The 22007-nt window shown below is 40.0% G+C and overlaps 1 protein-coding gene across 5 annotated transcripts in view; it reads left to right on the top strand.

Annotated features, from left to right (window-relative positions):
* The window catches only part of PHYLLO (2-oxoglutarate decarboxylase/hydro-lyase/magnesium ion-binding protein), a 439001-nt gene that overhangs the window by 406679 nt on the left and 10315 nt on the right, over positions 1-22007 (top strand). For all 5 annotated transcript variants that reach the window (XM_089447470.1, XM_089447471.1, XM_089447473.1 and 2 more), the window contains 3 exons: positions 10705-10860; positions 11008-11283; positions 11580-11747. In XM_089447470.1, the coding sequence (XP_089303596.1) occupies positions 10705-10860; positions 11008-11283; positions 11580-11747 (600 nt within the window). The remainder of the gene's footprint in view (positions 1-10704; positions 10861-11007; positions 11284-11579; positions 11748-22007) is intronic.

Here is a 22007-nt window from a genome sequence, read left to right as displayed (position 1 = left end):
TTGATTGCTCCCTCTGTCTCTGGTAATCCTCGAACTGGAGAAATCCGATTTTTGTGTCGCTCTCTCAGAGAAATCGATTTTTCCTCAAGAAATTGACCCTCCTGGCCAAGAAACTGCGCTGCCTCTAAGTGTTTCGAACTATTGCTTACACAGAGCTACGAAATTCCTCTTCCCTTCTACCACTGAGCTCTCTGGCTTAAAATTTGCGCTCTGATACCATGTGAATATTCTGCTAACCCCAAATCCTATTGCAGCAACTAATGTTAATTCTTCTAATTGTCAATTTAATTAAACAATTTATTTCTTGTGTGCTACGACAAATATTGAACTAAGTACATTGCAACTTTCACAAATAAAATACTATAGAAGAAATAAAAGCGCTAGAAGAAATAGATGCACACACATAATATGACACCATTATTTTTGGGCTAAGTCCCCTAAAAAACCCAACTCGGGAAAACCGGTGCAGCAACTGAGGGTTTTGTTAAAATTGGAAACTAGGGCGAAACTCCATGTGGGTCATGTTATTTATGGCAGTTGATATTTTTATTGGATCCCTCTCATTGGGAGGTGTAGGATTGATCTAAAGATCATTCGATTCCGATAAGTATTCATGAAGTTATGAAGTTATTTGTGTTATAAGACAAATTGTCAAGTCGGCCAGCGACTTGTGTAGGCTCAGAAGCCCAATAGTCATGTCTATTCATCATCTATGTTTTAGTATAAATAGAAGAGGACTTGAAGTCATTTGGATACATCCTCTTCATGTGATCTCCTCCTCTCCACGTCTTTGGGTTTTTGGAAAAGGAGAGACACAAAAGAGCATACGTTGGTCAAGCATGAAGCCCTAACCACAGATGATGCCCTAGCTGATCCAACGCAGTCAATTACTTATACTGTTCATGAGGAGACCTTATACGCTGTACATGGAGACCTTATATGCTGTACATGAAGACCTTATACACTGTTCTTATATGCTGTTCTTGAAGACATTTATACGCAGGGCAGAGAGACTCCTTACACGCAGTTCATGAAGACATTCATACACAGTCAACGTGATGCCCTAATCTGCTACCCTAATCCGTTGTCATATGGAACAGCCACAGTCATAACCGCAGTCATAATTGCTGTCAAGTGAGGTAGCCGCAGATCATACATGAAGGAGCCGCAGACTCAGCATACCTGTGTTCTAATGGAAGTATCCTCGGATGAAGAAAGCAGAGAAGGATGTATGTGATCTGGGCACATCTATCTCGGATAGATGAGGCATAAATAACTTTGGATAAGGACACAGTGAATGAATCATCCTCAGCTTGTTAAGTCAATAAAGATCACGTTGGTAGCATCATTACAGTAATGTAGATCTATGCTAATTCAGTAAGTCTACATGATATGATAAACCCTCGGCATACTTGCAGCAGTCTTGATGTGCTATGATCACAACAGCTATAAACGTTGATTTTGTAGATCAATGATCTCGGTTTCGGTTGGATGAAGAAGATCTCGGTATATAGATCTCGGTGACATACATCTTGTACAACAGTGACTTGAAGTATTAGATATGCAGTGATGAAAGAAATAGTGATCACCTCTGCAAAGAGTGTCAGTCTCATCAAAGGTAAGAGACAAGGATCATAATCTTACAGTACAGTAAGGTGCAGTTATGATCTCAAGGTACAAAGATCATCTCAGCCTCTAGGAACAGTCATGGTGTATAATCCTCTCATCAAAGCAGTGATGAATGATGATGAATGAAACAACATGATGATGTTAGATGCAGCACAGTGGGCATGATAAATAATGAGCTGCATGATGATGAGAGCAGATGAGAGCAGCTCAGTCATCAAGGTTCAACACTGTGACAGTACAACATGGTGTCACACGGTTATGTGCAGCAAATGGACGAAAGGCAGCACTATGATAGGTGAAGGAGTCACCTTAGAGAATCAGTTGAAGCAATATGTCTTCAACTGATCTCATGCAATATCAAAAGTCAAAATATTGACTTCTATTGTAAATGTACTATCTCTCTCACTTTCTTTGCTGAACTTTGAAGAACATAAAAGAAGAATTGATCAAGGGTTTCCCCACATTGGGGTTTGTCCCTGGCTAGCGCCACATCTTGTGTCCTCTTGTCTTGGCTTGTCTTCTGCGATATATGTTTATGTTCTATCTGCAGTTTACTTTAATGCTGATGTGATTTCTAATCTGGAAAAGATATTGAGCTAACTGTGAAAATTTAAATAAATTGCTCTAGCATAGAACATACCTAAAACTAACAGGTTTTGATATTATGCAGTAGTGAAAACTGAATACAATCTATGGATGCTTAAACTAGCAATCCAAACAGAGAAATAACAGGCAATAATAACTAGTGATAAAAATTTCTCACTCACAGGCGATCCAACATTGACCTAAGCTCGAATTGAGCTACTCCTTGCTTCCTCTACGAAGTCACTGCGTCATCCTACACAGTTACTGTGTCCCACAAGCTTGGAACTATTTCTCCTCTCACTGTCTCGTCAGCTGTTGTTTGGGAAACTAATACTCTTTTTTTCCTTCAGACTCTCTGCCCAGCTTTTGGCTTAAAATTTCTCCTTCTCCCCAAGGGGGCTCTATGATACCTCTCTGTGACAATCACTGCCTTTCTGCAGTGTACTCACCGGAACTAGAAAGCTTCCTTCAGCCTCACTATCTCTGCCCCTCCCTCACTGCTTCGATCTCACTAAATCACCTCCAGCAACTGAATGCGGCTACTCTGGAGATCGATTTCCCAGCAAAATCGAATGCTCAACTGATTTGGTGTCTCTTCTCCAAGCCCTATCAACTTTTTCTTATAATCTTTCGATGAGATTTCAACGACCACGATTAAATCTTAATTGATGGCTAGGATTAACTAGAAATATATCCATGTACTTTTCTAGAACATTCTCACCATGAATTAATTAATTCTGATTAATTAATCATATTTCCTAAGTTTAGACTTAGAAAATATTAAAAACTGACTAATAAATCTAATGAAGTCGACTCTAGGTGGAATTTCCAGAAATGATTTCTGGGTATTAGAGTACATGTATTCTAGCCTCTCCACCAAATCTCGTGGCTAGAACACGTCTGATGCTACAAAAGCTAACATTGTTGACTGGCATAAGCTTCACAAAGTTAGAAATATACAGTGGCATTGGCATCTAAAGGAAGTTAATTCATTAAAAATTTGATGTTGGCAAAATAGTTTATTCATGCGGGTTGTCTCAATTGCATTTTGGCATTCATATGCATATCTTAATTGGTATCTTAAGTGCTTCAATCTAAATTGATTCACTGCTGTCATAGAAGTCTGATTATTGCTCATTGAACATAAGTAACATAAAGGCTTGCTCTTGCTTATGCTCTATTGATGATATTTTCTCATTGTGGCATTTGAGAAATTTAACAATTGGTGAAGTAACTTCTTGTTAATAAGAACACTAACGCTTTGGTTTCTTGTTTCTTGTGAGTTGTCTAATTTTCAAAGTTACAATTTTTGTCATCTAAGCACATAATCCAATAATCTTGTTGAATGGTTTCCTAGGTTGATAAATCTAAGAATTAATTGGATATTGGTGTCTCTTGTTCTCTTACACATTGGCATTAAAGATCTAAGTGTTTTTAACTTGAGGACTTGCCAATTCAATTGAATATCTCTTGAATAATTGGCATTATGGAATCTAATTACAATATTGGCATTCTCTTGTTGGTATAGCTTGGAAGGCTCCTAATTGTCTAAAGAGCATTGATAATCTTATTGTCTCTTTTGAGTAATTATCATTGGCTAATTGTTCTAAGTGGATAAGTGCTCTAATTGTCATTAGATTTATGGTTCATGTCTAATGTGGATATCTATTGTGAATGATAATTTTATCATTGTGAAGATCATCTATCTTGTTATTTACATGTTGGACAATTACATCTTTGTCTTACTGGCACTTGTAAAATTGGCACATATGCTTGTGGTTGAGATTGTCTCTTATTTGCCATTGTTAAGAACTTATTGTCATAACTTAAGATCAATCATCATCAAGTACTTAAAGGAACATTGAACAATCTCACCTTAAGAAGCACTCAACTCATCTTTACATTCTAGGATTAATCTTGCATTAATAACTTACCTCTAAGCATAAGCTTGGTTGATAGGGAGAGTAGGACCACCTTTCTCATCTAGCTTAAGGAGCCTAGCACCTTTTTAGGGGTTAACACAGTGACCTTGTAGTCGTGAGAGTCATAGTCTCTACAGTGTCGGAGGCATAGAGTGGCTAGAACCTAAGGGGAGGTATCGTTAACCAAACCTTTGCTTGCTTACTCTTGGCTTCTTTCTCACAACCTACTCTAGAGACTAGCCTCAAAATAGTTAAGGACAAGGATACACCTAGAACAGACATATAATTTAAAATAAACCAAGATTCTTTATCTCACCTAGATCATAGGATTTGGATAGCATATAAGATAGTTGAGCATTTAAGTAGCGGTTGTTCATTCAATCACCTGGTTCATAATCGGTCTAAGGCAAGTAGTTGACTCCATAAGGCGTTGGTCTTCCAGACTTGTTGGTTGCCAACGAGTCTTGCATTCTCATATTCCATAGTGACTACCCTCCATAGCCTACTGTTGGGAGACAACTAGAACAAAGACGACAGGGATCAGATTGACATCCCCTGCCCCGAGTCGTTGTCACAATGCCTGTACAATTTGAGCAACAACATACCCTATCTTGTAAGAATGAAGAATTAAACTATAGGTACCCCTGCTGGAAGGAGGGTTAACACACACCATAAATCAGATTTGTAATTTAACTCTTTCAACTTTGTTTCATACCATTGGAAGAGGTTGAGCAAGCGGTTTTCACTAGTAGGCTTGGGAAATTTACCTCATTTAATAATATAAAGCTGGATTTGGGTTTGATCCACAAAACTCTTAATTGGTTTATGTCTAAGTGGATTTGTTGGATGTATGATCGGTTCCACTAAGGCTAAAATCGACTTGTATGCACCATCACATCTCGTCATTGGATCCTTTATTTTGCAAAGATATATCTTCCGTTGGATTTAATTCTTGTTAATTGAAGTGAATATTTGCATTTTATGGTTAATCATGTTTAAATTTACTTTCTTGGTCTCTCATAATCATCACATAGTTTAGGGATACCCCCTTTGGCCTTTAGAGAGCTGGCCAAAAGTGAGGAGTTTGTATTGAGGTGACAGTGATACCACTTCTAATAGTTACCTCAATGTTTGTATCCATGGCCTCGGCCCTGCACTTAGATGCTAGTTTAAGAGGTAACACGCTGTATGCACGTCTAATATACTTGAATTTCAAGAGATGGAGGACACCGTGTTTCATGGTCAGTTTTGGGCACATGTTAGGTATGCATGACCAAAAACATTATTGAGCCTAGAGATGCGATTTTGTATGATGAAATTCAGAAACATGTGGTTAACTAGTGGTTTTTCTGACCTTCCATAGTCACTAACAATAAGCCTTCCACCAAAGTAGGGCATGTCCAGTCATCTAAAGTTGGAAAAAATAGATATTTTTCTCATTGTTTAGACCATTTTAGTCAAAATAGACTTCTATCTCATCTAGTTATTGAGCTTTCCCACTTGCACCACACTATCATATGTAGGTATGTTGAGTTTGGCCTCCACCTTACAAGGCATAAATGGGCTTTATTTTCAGATGTTCCATACTGAGGAGCATCTTAAGGTTCTACCTCTTTAGCCTTGAGTTATTTACTTCTTTTCAACTTCAACATGGCATCTACTAATTGATTTACCATGTTCTACATGTTGTCTATGTTTTGCTCCATCTTGGAGAAGAAAGCTTAAAGTTCATGTTTCTCTGCTTCATATGCTTTTTCAACTTGGGATTTGTCCATTCTCGAAACATTAAGCCTTCTTTTAATCACCAAAGGCACTGGAAAATGTTCTAAGCATGTTGGTTCAAGATTTGTTGGTTCTTTGAAGTCGTTTCTTCTATTGTCCAGTCTAGTGTGAAAATTCCTAGTCCAAGGAACCCCTATTGCAGCAAAAATTGAATTTACTTCTCCTACTTGATTTTAATATACATTATCAAGCTATTTTTGAATATTGAAGCAAATTACTTCTGCAATCTACACTACTTTAAATTTGATTTCATGAAACAGAAAACTGAGCAAAGAACAAGATACATAGGACACAATTATTTTTGGACAAAATAGTCCCCAGAAAAGCCCAATGTGGGAAAACCGGTGTAGCAACTCTGAGGGTTTTCTATTATTAAGCAGTAATTCTAAATACAATGTTGGTTGCCCTCTTAGCAATCCAATGACAGAGAAAATACAATGGCGGAAATCTGAGTGAGTTTACCTCACTTGACCTGGCAGATTCCAGTTGATCCGGCAGCAAAACTGGCTAACCCCGGCTATCTCTGCATTGGCCCTGCGTCAGCCTCACAAGCTCTGCATCAACTTTGCGTTGTCTCTTCTACCTCCTATGTCAACCTTCCTGGCTGTTCCAATAGTTCCCCGCAAGTTCTGACTTTCTGCGTGAGGGCAACTTCTTGTTCTACACTGGCCCTTCTAGCTCAGTGCAGGCCTATGTGGGCCTAGATTGGCTCAGCGTCACGCCTACGTGAATTCAGATTGGCTGAGCATCAGTCCTTCTAGCTATTGCGCTGCCTCCACTAGCGTCTCTTCGCCTCTTTGTCAGTACTCCCAAACTATCCCTATCCCTCTGTTGCAGAATGATCACTTAGTTCGAATTATCAACTTCCTAGCCCCAAAAATCGAACTCTAGATCAATTCATTCTCTCTGTGTGTATTTCTAAATGAACCCCAAGCCTCCTTATACTTTTCTTGTTGAGACTTCAACGGCCGAGATTAAGTATCTAATCAACAACTAAGATTAAAACTTGACTTGATCTGTTTTCTAGATCATTTTCACTCATATTTTAATTAATACCTATTAATACTTTAATTTTCCTAATTTTAGACTTAGGAACCCCATTAAAAATATTAATTATTTTAATAAAATACAATCCGGGTGGAATTTCACGAAATGGTTTCTGGGTTCTTTAGAAGTCATGTGCCTTAGCCTCTCCACTAATTTTCATGGCTAGAACACATCTGATGCTACCAAAAACTAACACTCCCTCTTAGCGAGGAATGTTCTCTAGCAACAATGTCCAACCGCATGTTCCTCTGTTTTTGAAGCACCTCCTTTCCGCACTGTTACTGCCACCAACACTGTGTTACTGCGGTAACTGTACTGCTACCCATGACATTGCCACTGCAACTGCTGCATCTACTATGTTGCTAGCACTTCCACTGCTAACACTGCATTCGTACTGCAACTCAGTTGCTGAGAGAAGCAACTAAAAAAAATAAAAAATTACTGAACTTAATTGTGTTCAGCATAATAACATGCATGTTGGAATTTGACTGCTACTAGTCTCTGAACCTTTGAATCTTCCGCACTGCTACTGACTTCTGCACTGTGCCATCTGCATTGCTGCCAACCTAGCTTTGTGATCATCAGTCTCTGTCCTCAGGCTACTGGATTTGTCTCTCCAAACAATCCACTGCATTATCTAACACTCAGTCCATCTTACTACTGCTAAATCTTGGGCTCCCATAGCAAGGAATTGATCCAAGAGGTGGACTCCTCAAGGATCCTGCCCACATGTAGCGCTCCCAACTCTACAGCTCATTATCACCTCATTTCCCTCTTGGAGATGCGTGGGCACTCATGGAAAACTCATCTTTGTCAATTATTGCTAGAGCAACCTTAGGATCATGGTTCTCATCCTTATCCTTTTGCTTCAAAGGACATTGGGATGCAAAGTGGCCCATCTTGCTACATCTGAAAAATTTCACCTTCAAAATGTCCTTCCGCTTCTGCTTTTGCTGTCCCTTTGATGCTAGAGCTGCGTTCTCCTCCTCCTGCTTGGTCTTCGTGCCACTCCTACTGCTTCCATTGAAGTTGACTATAACTAGGTCCCTTCGTAATTCTTCCTGCTATAGAGTTGCCCACATCTCCTCCCATGAAGGTAGTCTTTCCCTGCCCAATATACTTTGGACAAAGACTTGCCATTCATCCGAGACTCCATTCAGGGTCGTCCTTACCATCGCGGTAGACTGAGGAGTAGACCCCACTGTAGCAAGCTAGTCTCTGGTGTCTTGAAGATGTTGAATATACGAGTTAACCCCTTCTCCCTTCTGCATCAATGTTCGCTGCAAATTTTGTTCTAAGTACATCTTCCGTTGTTCGGAAGAACCTTCATACAATGAAGACAAAGCTTCCCACATCTCTCGGGCTGTATCTTTGCCCTGCAAGTGTGAGACCACATGATCTCGAACTCCATCGAGTATGAACCTCTTTGCCTTCCCCTGCTCAGCCTTGTACTTCTTTTTCTAATCATTGTTCGTGGGAATAGCCACAACACTCTTGACGTAGGCTTCGAGATCGTACTCCTCCAGAACAACTAAGATTCTGGTCTTCCATATGACATAGTTGGAAGCTCCTTCCAACCTGTCCTGATCTCTGAGCCCATGTGATGCCATCTCACCCAAACTGTCGAACTGACTCCTCTAGTCATTGCGTAACACTGTTGCCCAGCAAGTGAGAAATTCGAACTTTTGGCGAGAAAAGTTCTTTATGGAGAAAATTCCCCTTCTATGTGTCTTCGCTCTTTTCTGACAGATTTCTGCCCTGACAGAAACTACGTCCTTCAAGCACTGTGCTGAGGCTCTGCATCACTCCCTCTGCCTCTGCAAACTCATGAACTAGAAATCGTACCTCTCTGTCGACTTTCTCAGAAAGATTTCCTCGGAATCTCTACTTCCCGGCAAGGACTGCGCAATCCCTTCAAGGGGATTCAAATCGCTGCCAAGTGCAACTTTTGGCCTCTCTGCTAAGCGTTGGATCTGCGCTTTCTGTTTCAAAATCAATGCTATGATACCATGTGAAAATTCCTAGTCCAAGAAACCCCTACCGCAGCTAAAATTGAATTTACTTCTCCTACTTGAGTTTAATATATATATTATCAAGTTATTTTCTGAATATTGAAGCAAATTACTTCTGCCGCCTACACCACTTTAAATTTGATTTCATGAAACAGAAAACTGAACAAAGAACAAGATACATAGAACGCAGTTATTTTTGAACAAAATAGTCCCCAGAAAAACCCAATGCGGGAAAACCGGTGCAACAACTTTGGGGGTTTTCTATTATTAAGCAGTAATTCTGAATACAGTGCTGGTTGCCCTCTCGGTAATCCAGTGACAAAGAAAATACAATGGCAGAAAACTGAGTGACTTTTACCTAACTTCACCCAGCAGATTACGGCTGATCCGGCAGCAAAACTGGCTAACTCCAACTATCTCTGCGTTGGCCTTGTGTAGGCCTTGTGTCAGCTCTCCGTTGTTTCTTCTGCCTCCTGCGTCAACCTTCCCAGTTGTTCCCTGGCAGTTCTGGCTTTCTGCGTGAGGGAAGCTTTTGGTTCTGCGCTGGCCCTTCTGGCTCTGTGTCAGGCCTACGTGCGCCCAGATTGGCCCAGCGTCAGTCCTTCTAGCTGTTGCGCTGCTTCCACTGGCGTCTCTCCGCCTCTCTGTCAGTACTCCCGAACTATTCCTACCCCTCTACTGCAGAATGATCACTTAGTTTGAATTCTCAGCTTCCTAGCCCCAAAAATCGAATTCTAGATCAATTCGTTCTCTCCGTGTGTATTTCTAAATGAACACGATGCCTTCTTATACTTTTCTCGCTGAGACTTCAACAGCCGAGATTAAGTCTCTAATCAACGGCTAAGATTAAAACTTGACTTGATCCGCCTTCTAGATCATTCTAACCCATATTTTGATTAATAGCCATTAATACTTTAATTTCCTAAGTTTAGACTTACAAACCCCATTAAAAGTATTAATTATTTTAATAAAATACAATCCTGGTGGAATTTCACCAAATGGTTTCTGGGTTCTTTAGAACTCAATTTCACCAAACGGTTTTTGGGTTCTTTAGAACTCATGTGCCTTAGCCTCTCCACCCATTTTCATGGCTAGAGCACATCCGATGCTACCGAAACCTAACATCTATATCAGTGCTTTGATAAACTCTTTCAACTTCCAAACTCTAAAATGTCTTGCTAAAGGTATTATGAACTGTCTTTTTCTGTCTGAACTTTTGGGACTTCTAAATTCTAATGCCTCTACCATTTGCAATAAAGACACCGTTAAACTGTTGGTTTTGTTGCCTAATTGTTCTTGGAGTTTTCCAGTTTCCTTTTTTCTGTGTTGATTTCCTTCTCACAGTTGTTTTGTTATTAGACTGTAAGTATTCCTTCTTATGTTAAAATGGGTTTGTTTGACATTATATGTGGGTGTGTACAAATTTCACATGAAAGACAATGAAGAGAAGAGAACATTGTGGTTTACATTTGTAGCATGATTGCAAACATTTATTGCATATATTCTGAGTGAAAACTGTTGTGCTTCCTTTTTCTAGTTCTGTGTGTATTCTTCATGCTTGCTGGTTGCTAGTATGTCTAGAGAAATAAGATTATATATCACTGCCAAGAAAAACTACACTGAGCTACAAATTATTTATTAATGTCCCAAACATATCATGGTTTCTTACCTTGCTATTGACTTTTGATCTGCATTTTTAACAGTGTTGTTCCTTTCCAAACTATCAGGTAGCTCCTATAGGACCACAAAATGAAGATCTGCTGGACGTTGAAGAGCAATTGAGATTTCTTGTGCATAGAGCACATAATATGTCGCTTAATTATCTTATATCTCTACTGAATAACTCTTTCTCTGGATGGATATGGAAGGATATAGGAATACCTGTAAGTTGATGAAACCTTTCTAAATATATGATGAACTACAGGGAATTTGAGATCCATTCAAGTCTCCTACCTTTTGAATCTACCTGTTCATATATATGATTACAAACTACTGGTTGTGTATGTTTATCTCTTGAATTGGTTTCTTAGGCATCTTCCCTCTTCCCAAGTGTGTGCTGTGGTTTGGAGATGGCAGTTCTCGGTGCATTGGCAGCAAGCAGTGATAGTAATATTTCAGACTTGCTACTTGCCACTGATAAGACTCAGAATGTACCATCGAGTGAGGCAGAAACAGAAACTGGTTCTGGAAAGGTACCATCAAGGGTGCAAATATGTGCACTTATCGATTCTGAAGGCCCTCCAGAGGAGGTTGCCTGTGCTGCAGAAAAACTAGTTGAGCAAGGTTTCCATACAATGAAACTGAAGGTTAGTAGAAAACTTTCCCATATGTAGTAGTCAGTATTTCATCATATCTTGAAAATTGATTTGGAAAATTTCATAGTTTTTACCATAGTAGAGTGCACATGCACCCAAATATTTATGATGTAATACGGACAGTTGTTCTTTTGCATCTTACTTGTTTGGTTTGCGCATTTCTGGTTTGGAAGAGTGCCTTTATAATTGAGATATTACTGAGAATTTTATTGCAACATGTTGCCTAATAAGGAAGGTTTTCAAGTATTGAAAGTGTTAAGACTTCATATTGTCTCTTTATCTTACAGGTAGCACGACGATCTGGACCTCTGGAGGATGTAGCAGTTATTCAAGCTGTTCGGCAGAAAGTTGGGAATCTAATTGAAATTCGTGTAGATGCAAACCGTAAATGGACATTTGCTCAAGCAATGCAATTTGCGTCTCATGCAAAGGATTGCAACCTACAATATATTGAAGTACCTTTTTCTGAGCCTATTATTATTTATTGTTTCCATGACTAGTTTGCAAGAACCAATTTTTGATTTTCTAGTTTTAAGTTTTTAACTAATAAAAACTTTTCTATTATAGGTAAATTTTCTAGTTTTATGGTAGCTCGACCAGCTAATCTACCCTGAGTGTTAGCCAGCATCAGGTCACTGGTTCAAGTCCTTGGGAAGCTGCTTGTGAGTTGGATGTGCTGTTATCTCTGGGAAAACTGGTTTTGTAGTGTTCCCACTCAAGGAGTGAGCGGTATCATGACATCCTCAGGAAGTGGGATTTCCACTGCCATAAAGGAAAACATTATCATTTTCAGTGATTGATGTTCATCACTAATGATGATACACTTTTTGGTTCCTTCTAACAATGAAATACGTTTTCAAGGCATTTGGGAAATGCTAGCTCTCAAACTTGCATCTAAGTGGAAAAAGCCAAATCCACTGATGGAACCTTTTAGGTAATTATGACTGGTATCACTGTCACCTCAGTACAAGATCCTCTTCTCTTTTGACTAGTTCTCTAAAGAACAAACGGGGTATCTCTAATTACACGATGATTATGAAACCCAAGAAAATAAATCTTAAGAAGATCAAACTCATAATGCTAAGAATTACTTCAAAGAGACATAACTTGGTAAAGTATTCAAAGCATAGAGATTTGATGCTTCATACCAGTTGATTTTAGCGTTAATGGAACCAAACATGCATAAAAAAAATGCACTTAGAATAAAGAACAGTTAACAATTATGTTGTTCAATAAATTGGTTTTATGTTACTGAAGATGTTGATTTGGGGTAGCATCGGATGTGATCTAGCCACGAAATTTGGTGGAGAGGTTGGCACACATGAGATCTCCAATACCCAGAAAGGGTTTGGGAAGATTCTAAATAGTTCAGGAGATATTAAAATAATTAATATTTTTAAGACTTAGGGAAAATAAAATATTAATGTGTATTAATATGAAACTGTGTTAGAATGGTCCAAAAGACATGGATCAAGCCAGTTCTAATCTTAGCCATTGATTAGGGACTTAATCTCGGCCATTGATATGTCAACAGGAAAAGTATAAGAGGAGACTTGACGGTCACTTGGAGAGTACACCAGAGTGATCAGTCATTCTATTCTCTAGAGCGGGGTTTGCTAAGAGAGATAGAATTAGTGATCGGGAGTTGCAGCTGAGGGGCATTGAGTACAGAGAGACAGAGAGGCAGAGATAGTGTCGGGAGAGCAGTGCAGTAGCCGGGGAGAGTGATGCAGAGCCAGCTAGGGCTCACGCAGGGCCACACAGAGGCATTTGGGAGCTGCGCAGAGCCTCAGAGGCTAGCGTTGCTGACGCAGAGAGCTAGAGGGCTGATGCAGGGCCTCCTCAAGCTGACGCAAACCCATCTGGGGTGACGCAAGGCCAATGCTAGGCAGAGAGGGGTTGACGCAGTTTAGAGAGAGGCTGATGCTGGGGTTTCTGGGGCAGATTGGTGCTGAGCAATTGCCGAAAGGATTCTCTGGGGTTTCAGCCAAGAGATTTGCAGAAACTGAGAGGTATTACTACCAAGGAAATTCTTTGTTGGGTAGGCCAGTTTCGGCACCTAGATTGTACTCTGATATTGCTTAATAAGAAAACCCTCAGGTAGCTGCACCGGTTTTCCCACTTTGGGTTTTTCCGGGGACATTGGTCCAAAGATAATGGTGTGATATGGTGTGATTGTTTCTGTTTGCTTTAGTCATTGATTTGTAATATGTTGAGCATGCACTAGCGTTTATTTTCAATATTTACATTGTAAATAACTTGTTAAGTAAAATAACAAGTAGGTAGGAATAAATCAGATAAAGTGCATGGAGGGTTTCTAACTAAGTAGACTTAGAAACTTCAACAAAAGAAATTTTTAAGATTTGAGCCCAGTGTTGAAAACCACTTGCTCAACTCTTTCATTGATGTAAAAGTAAGCTCAAAGAGTTAAATTATAAATCTTATTAATGGTGTGTGTTATCACTCGGATTCTCCCTAGAGAAAAAGCCCTCAACTCACAAAGGGGGAACCTAAGCAAACTATCAAGAAAGGTACCCACTGTTGTTGAAGTTTCTAAGTCTACTTAGTTAGAAACCCTCCATGCACTTTATCTCATTTATTCCTACCTACTTGTTCCGTTACTTAACAAGTTATTTACAATGAAAATACTGAAAATAAACACTAGTGCATGCTCAACATATTACAGATCAACAACTGAAGGAAACAAAAACAATCACACCACATGACACCATTACTTTTGGACCAATGTTCCCGGAAAAACCCAATGGGGGAAAACCAGTGCAACTGTCTGAGGGTTTTCTTATTAAGCAATATCAGAGTACAATCTGGGTGCCAAAACTGGCCTACCCAATAGAGAATTTCATTGGCAGTAATTCCTCTCAGTTTGAGACAAATTTCCTAGATGAAACCCTGGATAATCCTTCCGGCAACTCCTCAGCTACAAACTTCCCTAGAAACCCCAGCGTCTGCCCTTTCTGCACTGCGTCAGCCCCTTTGTTTAGCGCTTGCCCTGCGTCACCCTGAATGGGTCTGCGTCAACCTTAGGAGACCTTGCATTAGCCTTCTGCCCCTTTGCGTCAGCAACGCTGGCCTCTCTGAGGCTCTGCGCAACTCCCGACCGCCTCTGCGTGAACCCTCACTGGCTCTGCGTTGCTCTTCTGGCACTATCTTTGCCTTTTTGTTTCTTTGTACTCAATGCCCCTCAACTACAACTCTCGATCACTAATTCTGTCTCTCTTAGCAAACCCCACTCTAGAGAATAGAATAACTAATCACTCTGGTGTGTTCTCCAAGTGACCCTCAAGCCTCCTCTTATACTTTTCCTATTGACATATCAACAGATGAGATTAAGTCCCTAATCAACGGCTAAGATTAGATCTGGCTTGATCCATATCTTTTGGGCCATTCTAACACAGTTTCATATTAATACACATTAATATTTTATCTTTCCCTAAGTTTAGACTTAGGGACTCCATTAAAAATATTAATTAAATATCTCCTGAATTGTTTAGAATTTTCCCAAACCCTTTTTGGGTATTAGAGATCTCATGTGCCCCAACCTCTCCACCAAATTTCACGGCTAGAGCACATCTGATGCTACCCCAAATCAACACTCCCTCTTAGCAAGGACTGTGCTCTAGCAATACTCCTCACTGAGTATTACTCTGATCATCCGGCATCAGTCCCTGTGCTGATGCTAGGCCTGCTGCCCACCATCCTTTGCACTACTGTATCTTGTATTGCTGCCCATGGTTCTACCACTGCCATTGCTGCATCTGTACGACAGCTCCCTCTGCATTCGTGCTGCTACTGGTCCTTTCTCCCATCACTGCATCCACACTGCACCTCCTCTCATCATGTTGCATCGTGCTGCCCACTGCTGCATTGCAACTCAGTTACTGAGAAGTAAGTAATTGATCTCCCAACTTTGACCTCTGTTGGGTTAGAGACCCTCCTAATGTTGAAGCTCCCTTTGCCACTGACAAGTGCTCCCTCTCTGACTCTGCGCTGCTGCAACAACTCCCTGCATCTCGCATTGTTGCACACCTCTTTGTGCCATCCTGCAGTGGTGCAACACTCTTGTGCCTCTTGCACTGCTGCAACTTGCTAGCCTCGCGTTGTCTCGGGACTCCTGCACTCTAGCTCTCTCTGCCACTCCATCTGCATCCGTTTCTACCCGACTTAGCCAATCCTGCTACTCCTCTTTGGGGCTCTCGTAGCAATGTCTAATCCAAGAGGCTGGGTAACTCGAGGATCCTGCCCCTCATCGCCTATATTCCCCCTGACTACAACTCGATGTCTCCCCAATTCTTCTCAAGTGGTGCGTGTGCACTCATGGCACAGTCATTGTCTGTCAAAACTTCCTTCTCTGCCCTTGCTGGCACTACCTTAGTCTCGGAAGACTCTCCCTTACTCTTCTTCCTTGGACACTGAGTCGCATAATGACCCAACTCGCCACAGTGGAAGCACTTGATCTTGGACATATACTTCTTCTTCCGCTTCTCCTGCATTCCCTCAGATGTTAGGGCAACATTTTCCTCCTCCTTCTTGACTTTGATCCCCTTACTGCTACTACCCATCTTCGACTGCCGTCTGATCTCTTTTTGGCGAAGAGCAGCCCACATCTCATCCCACGATGGAAGTGTCCCTCTGCCCAGTATACTTTAGACAAATACCTCCCACTCTTCTGAGGCTGCATTTAGGGTCGTCCTCACCGTCAATTCCTGATTCAGCGTGGCTTCTATAGCAGTCAACTGATCTCGGATCTCATTCAGTCCTCCGAGGAAGGATTCAATTGGCTCTCCCTTCTTCATCTGATACGATCTCAACTGATTCTCAAGTAACTTTCTTCTCTGCACAGAATTATGCTGGTACAATTTCTTGAGGGCCTCCCACATCTCATATGTCATTTCCTTCTTGGCAATGTGTGGTCCTACATGGTCCTTGACCCCGTCAAGGATGATGCTCTTGGCCCTTGCCATTGCCTCCTCGTACTTGTCGTTATCATTGGGGTCGACTGGGATAGCTATAACCTTCAAGGCGAAGTTCTTGACACGATTTCTGTCAAGTACGGATAAGATTCTGGCCTTCCAGACTGCAAAGTTCGACGCTCCGTCCAGTCTATCCTGGTCTCTTACTTCGTGTAGTGCCATGATGCTCTTCTACTTCCCTCCTAGAAGATCTTTGTTCGACTCCTCCAAGTCTCTACTTCCCGTCTAGAAGTTCTCTTCTGGACACCCTTTGAGTCCTGATTTCCCTCCTGAAAATCCTTCTACTATTGTCGAGATGCCCCCTACTCTGGTTGTCTTGTGCAACTGCACCACTTATCCGGGTTCCTTGGTTAGAAACCCTCGGTAGCAACTCCCTCCTCCTAGCCTTGCTCTGTCAGGTATTGTTCTGACTACAGTACCTCACCAGCTCCACTCTGCAATATTCCCACAGCCTTCTAAACCCCAACAACCTGGCCTCCTTAGCCAACTGCGTTAGCGCTCCCAGCTTCTGCGTGAGGCGTCCTTTGCCTTCCTTAGCCTCTGCACTGCCTCTTCGTGACTCGCCCTTGATGATGCAGGCATTGCATCACCCTTCCCTTGTTGCTGCTCTGCTAGAAACAACTTTTGTCACCTTAGGACAGTTGTTTTCTGCTGCTATTGCTCCGCTCGGCTGATGTCCTCAGTCCCCCTGTGATCTGCAGTCATGCTCTGATACCATGTTGAAGTTTCTAAGTCTACTTAGTTAGAAACCCTCCATGCATTTTATCTTATTTATTCCTACCTACTTGTTTTGTTACTTAACAAGTTATTTACAATGTAAACACTGAAAATAAACACTAGTGCATGTTGAACATATTACAGATCAACAACTGAAGGAAATAGAAACAATCACACCATATGACACCATTATTTTTTGACAAATGTCCTCAGAAAAACCCAATGTGGGAAAACCGGTGCAGTTATCTGAGGGTTTTCTTATTAAGCAATATCAGAGTACAATATGGGTGCCGAAACTGGCCTACCCAATAGAGAATTTCCTTGGCAGTAATACCTCTCAGTTTTAGACAAATTTCCACGCTGAAACCCCAGATAATCCTTCCGACAGCTCCTCAACTATAATTTGCCCCAAAAACCCTAGCGTCTACCCTTTCTGGACTGCGTCAGCCCCTCTCTGTCCAGTGTTGGCCCTGCGTCACCCTGAAGGGTTTGCATCAGCCTTAGGAGGCCCTGTGTCAACCTTTTGGCCCTCTGCGTCAGCAACACTGGCCTCTTTGAGGCTCTGCAGAGCTCTCGACTGCCTCTGCGTGAGCCCTGGCTAGCTCTGCGTCCCTCTCTTTGGCTCTACGCTGCTCTTCCGACACTATCTCTGCCTCTCTGTTGCTCTATACTCAATGCCCCTCAATTGCAACTCCCGATCACTAATTATATCTCTCTTAGCAAACCCCACTCTAGAGAATAGAATAACTGATCACTCTGGTGTGTTCTCCAAGTGACCCTCAAGCCTCCTCTTATACTTTTCCTGTTGACATATCAACGGGCGAGATTAAGTCCCTAATCAACGGCTAAGATTAGATCTGGCTTGATCCATGTCTTTTGCACCATTCTAACACAGTTTCATATTAATACACATTAATATTTTATTTTCCCTAAGTTTAGACTTAGGGACTCCATTAAAAATATTAATTATTTTAATATGTCTTGAACTGTTTAGAATCTGCCCAAACCCTTTTTGGGTATTAGAGATCTCATGTGCCCCAACCTCTCCAACAAATTTCATGTCTAGAGCACATCCGATGCTACCCCAAATCAACAACTGTCACCTCGGCAACCTTGCCCCTCACTTCTAGGTCTGGGGATGGTTTCCTATCCTAGGGGGGTATTCCCTATTCTTGATCCTAATCCCATCATTTAGTATTAAAGAGAATATGACATGGATTAAATGTTAACTTATTTTGAAAGGATTTGGTGCAATGTTGATTCCTTGAATGATTATTAGCTAAGTTAGCAGGATCCGAATCCGGATTTGGATACGGATTCGCCAGTTTTTTGAAAAGCCGGGATCTGGAAACGACAAGGAAACAGAAAGTACAAACAAATACAAAATATTTTATAATTTTTAAAATTAAAATTTATATAAATATAAAAATAAAAACATATGCTAATTTTTACATACAATAAATAATTATTATATAAATAATTCCAGACTTAATGTATCATTTATAAATATTAATTAAATTAATATAAAAATAAAAAACATACGTGAATTTTTCAATATATAACTTCAATATAATACTTCAAAAATAATTATGAGTTTAATCATAATAGTATTAATGCATCATTTATAAATATTTAAACATTAATTATTAGTTATAATATTTATATTAAGCAAATTATTATTATAATATTTATATTATAATCTTCATGTCACCTGAATTGAAGTTTATAAAGTTTATAATATGTCTTGTATTAAAGCTTATAATATGGTCAACTAAAATAAAAATAATAAATTGTCGCTGACCAATTCCCTAGTTTATTTTCGCGGATGCTGATCCATTATTGCATTTCTTATTATTAGTTCATTGACTTGTGACTGGACAGTTGAATTTTCCATTTTGGAATTTTGTGCTGAAGTTTGCTGCAGATTTGTGTATTGACCTTGATGGCTTTTTACCCACGGAGAGAAGCTGGGCGGATCTCTGTGGATCCGGAACCGAATCCGTCTCTGATCCGGGGATCCGTGGATCTAGCCATTAGGCCTGACAGACCCGGGAACATAAATTATTAGTGCAGTTTTTTGAAGTATTTAGGACATGTCAACCATATGATTTAAGCAATGTATTTGCTACAAATAAAGATGCATCCATGAAACATTAATTCAATACCGCAGTAAAAGAAACTGAAAGTAAAAATAGATCATAATAGTTTGAAGTACGTCTTGGAACAAAGACTCTTTTTAGAAGAGCAACAAAAATGGGTTACAAAGATGTTGGGTAATGACTTTAAAATTATCTACAGAAAGTGAAAACAAAATATTGTGGTAAATGCACTCTCTGTTGGCTATAATGCCAATAAATAAAGCAAGGGACACAGGAAATCTCTAAAGGGAGAAATATATTAAATAAATATATTCCTATGTGTAATTGTATTGTACAAAATGGTCACTATATATAAAGATGGTGACCATAACAAATACATTATATTTGACAAATTTGTTCAAAGCACCACCATAACTATCTCCTCAGATCTTTCCATGAATCTCTCACTATATCCAACCCTATTTTCACTCATTCCTCTAAATCTCCCAACCTCCCCATAGACTTTATACTTGGTCTTCATCATTACATTTCACTTCATAATTTAGATTTAAATCTAATTCACAAGTAGGAGTTATTCCGCCATACTTCCCCTTAACAAGTACTTGCGAATTCGCTATCTTTAGTTGTGCTTTGAACTGGTCCTGTCTTCATCTTCAACCTTCTTCACTTTTCATCTTTGATCTTTTGCTTTCATAATCATTTTCTTCAACTTTCATCTTGTACTTGAAAAAACATTAATAATGTGTTTGTTGAAGTCCATATAAAAAAGTTACCATCCACCAAAATAGATGGGTCGTCAGCCGCTGTATATGCTAGTTCTTTAGGAAACCTTTTCTCTTACATGGTTTAGCAACATATCTTTATATCTTTACATTCAACTTCCCCTACATCATCTGACATCAACATCATCAACAACCTGGGTTTCTGTATTACCCTTAACTTTACCCTTGGTTTTCTTGGATGACCCGTAGCCATACAAACTTCACATGGCTTCTGCTTGCCACATCACATGAGGTAGTTTTAGCTTACTGCAAACATACAACTTACATCAAGTGGTTTCAGATGACCACAAACCTTATTCTCTTTCACAAAAATCACAAGTGGTTATTCAACACCACTTCTCCCTTCATTACAGGTGATTATTTAGCACTACTGCCTCTTCAACGGGGTTAGACTTGCCTCATCAGGCATTACATTGTCTTAGGTACATCTAATTTCTATTAGGCCTTTCTAGCCCTTTCCTTTCCATATCAAATACATTAGGGACCATTAAACGTTTAAGGGATGTTGTTTTCATGGATTCACTGCATCATCTCAATTCTGAACACACGGTACTATTATTTTCCTTGCTTCGTGTCCTTCTTCTACCTATATCTTTATCATTCCTTTCTTCTTTTGCTCCTCTCGTCTTCTGTTTTGGCTGCTTTACTTCTGCTGCTTGATTCTTTTGCTTCTCTCATCTTCTTTTCGGGTTTCTTCTCTTCTGGTGCTTCATTCTTTTTCTTCTCTAGCCTTTACTGCATCAAATGTCATCCTTGTCCTTGGCTTTTTTGACACTTTTTTTTCACTGCTGCACTTTGCTTCATTCATTTTTCTTTCTCCAGTCCAGGAGTTCATTCTCTCTATCATCATCTTCATTCCTCCTACATCATCTTCTTTCTGTATCCTGCTTGCACTTTTCTCTCTCGCCTTCTTCTATCATGGAGTCTTCTTTCTCCTCCTGTTGTTGCTCTGTCATGGAATCAGTCTCTTCATTATTCATTAGTCTTCTTTGTGCAATACCTCCATCAAAAATCGTTTCTTGTAGGTGGGGCGCCTCCATCCTACAAGACATCTACAATCTTCTTCATCCATCTACAGTTACATGCTTACAAAAAATGTTTCTTTCCAGAGTTAATCAAAACCCAACAAGACACCTACGACTCTGGCTTGGAAAACTTAATTGATGCGCCATTCTCATGATTTGACATGACTTAAACTTGACTTTGACATTGATTTGATTAAACTTTGACTTTACCTTTGCTTTACTTGACATCACATTCTTAACTAGACCTCAACTGTCATATAATGATTTGACATAATTTTTCTTGGGTTGTCAGGTACCACTGATGTAAGATTCCCTCTTGGAAAACACCCAAAATACCCACTGTATTTTTCGGAGTTTATAAGGTTTTCAATGAAGTTTTATGTCAAACACTTTGTTGACACACTGCTGTAGATATCGTTTCCATTTATTTAATTCAGATAACATACATAGTGCTCATTACATGCTATGAGAGTGCTTCTCAATAACTTTGACTGATTTATGAACTCAGAGATATAAACAATGCTACTTGACAATGGATTTTGAGCATAAATAACCATTTAATTAACTTGCCAAAATATACACAGTGAGCAATGAGAACAAGAGAACCTGGTATATTTAGCAGCCATATAAAACATAAATCTTCAATCAACTCCAGCAATGTATTTTCAGCAGAATGGAGTGACTTCTAGCAATAAAATTACAGTGATTCCTTGTTTTACCTGTAAACTTCAGATCTGATATGCAAATACAAACTCAGAGAATACATAGCAGCACTCAGAAAATACATAGCAGCTCGTTCCAGGGACTAGTTCAGAGCAACTCGTCCATTTAGTAACCCATGAACAGAGGTCCAAATTGCATTTAAGCTCAGCTCCACGCATAGAAATGAAGAGACTGGTAATACAACCATCTTCTAGTCTGCTACAGCTTGTTGGAGTATGGCCTTAAGTCTGTTAACCCATCTCTTCTCTGCTTGGACTTCAGGGAATCACACCTAACACACCAACATGTGGTTTCTTGGCCCAGAACTCACACCTTTAGTTGAATAAACCCATGGCCATCAAGGGGAGTCTCTTTCAGCCTAAGTTGCACGAAACGGGG

This window comes from Pinus tabuliformis, chromosome X (genome assembly GCF_031772625.1).
Source record: "Pinus tabuliformis cultivar Carrire ecotype Pingquan chromosome X, CPIR1, whole genome shotgun sequence".
NCBI classification, from domain to species: domain Eukaryota; kingdom Viridiplantae; phylum Streptophyta; class Pinopsida; order Pinales; family Pinaceae; genus Pinus; species Pinus tabuliformis.
Note: the sequence above shows the minus strand (reverse complement) of the source record. Positions and strands in the feature narration are given on the sequence as shown.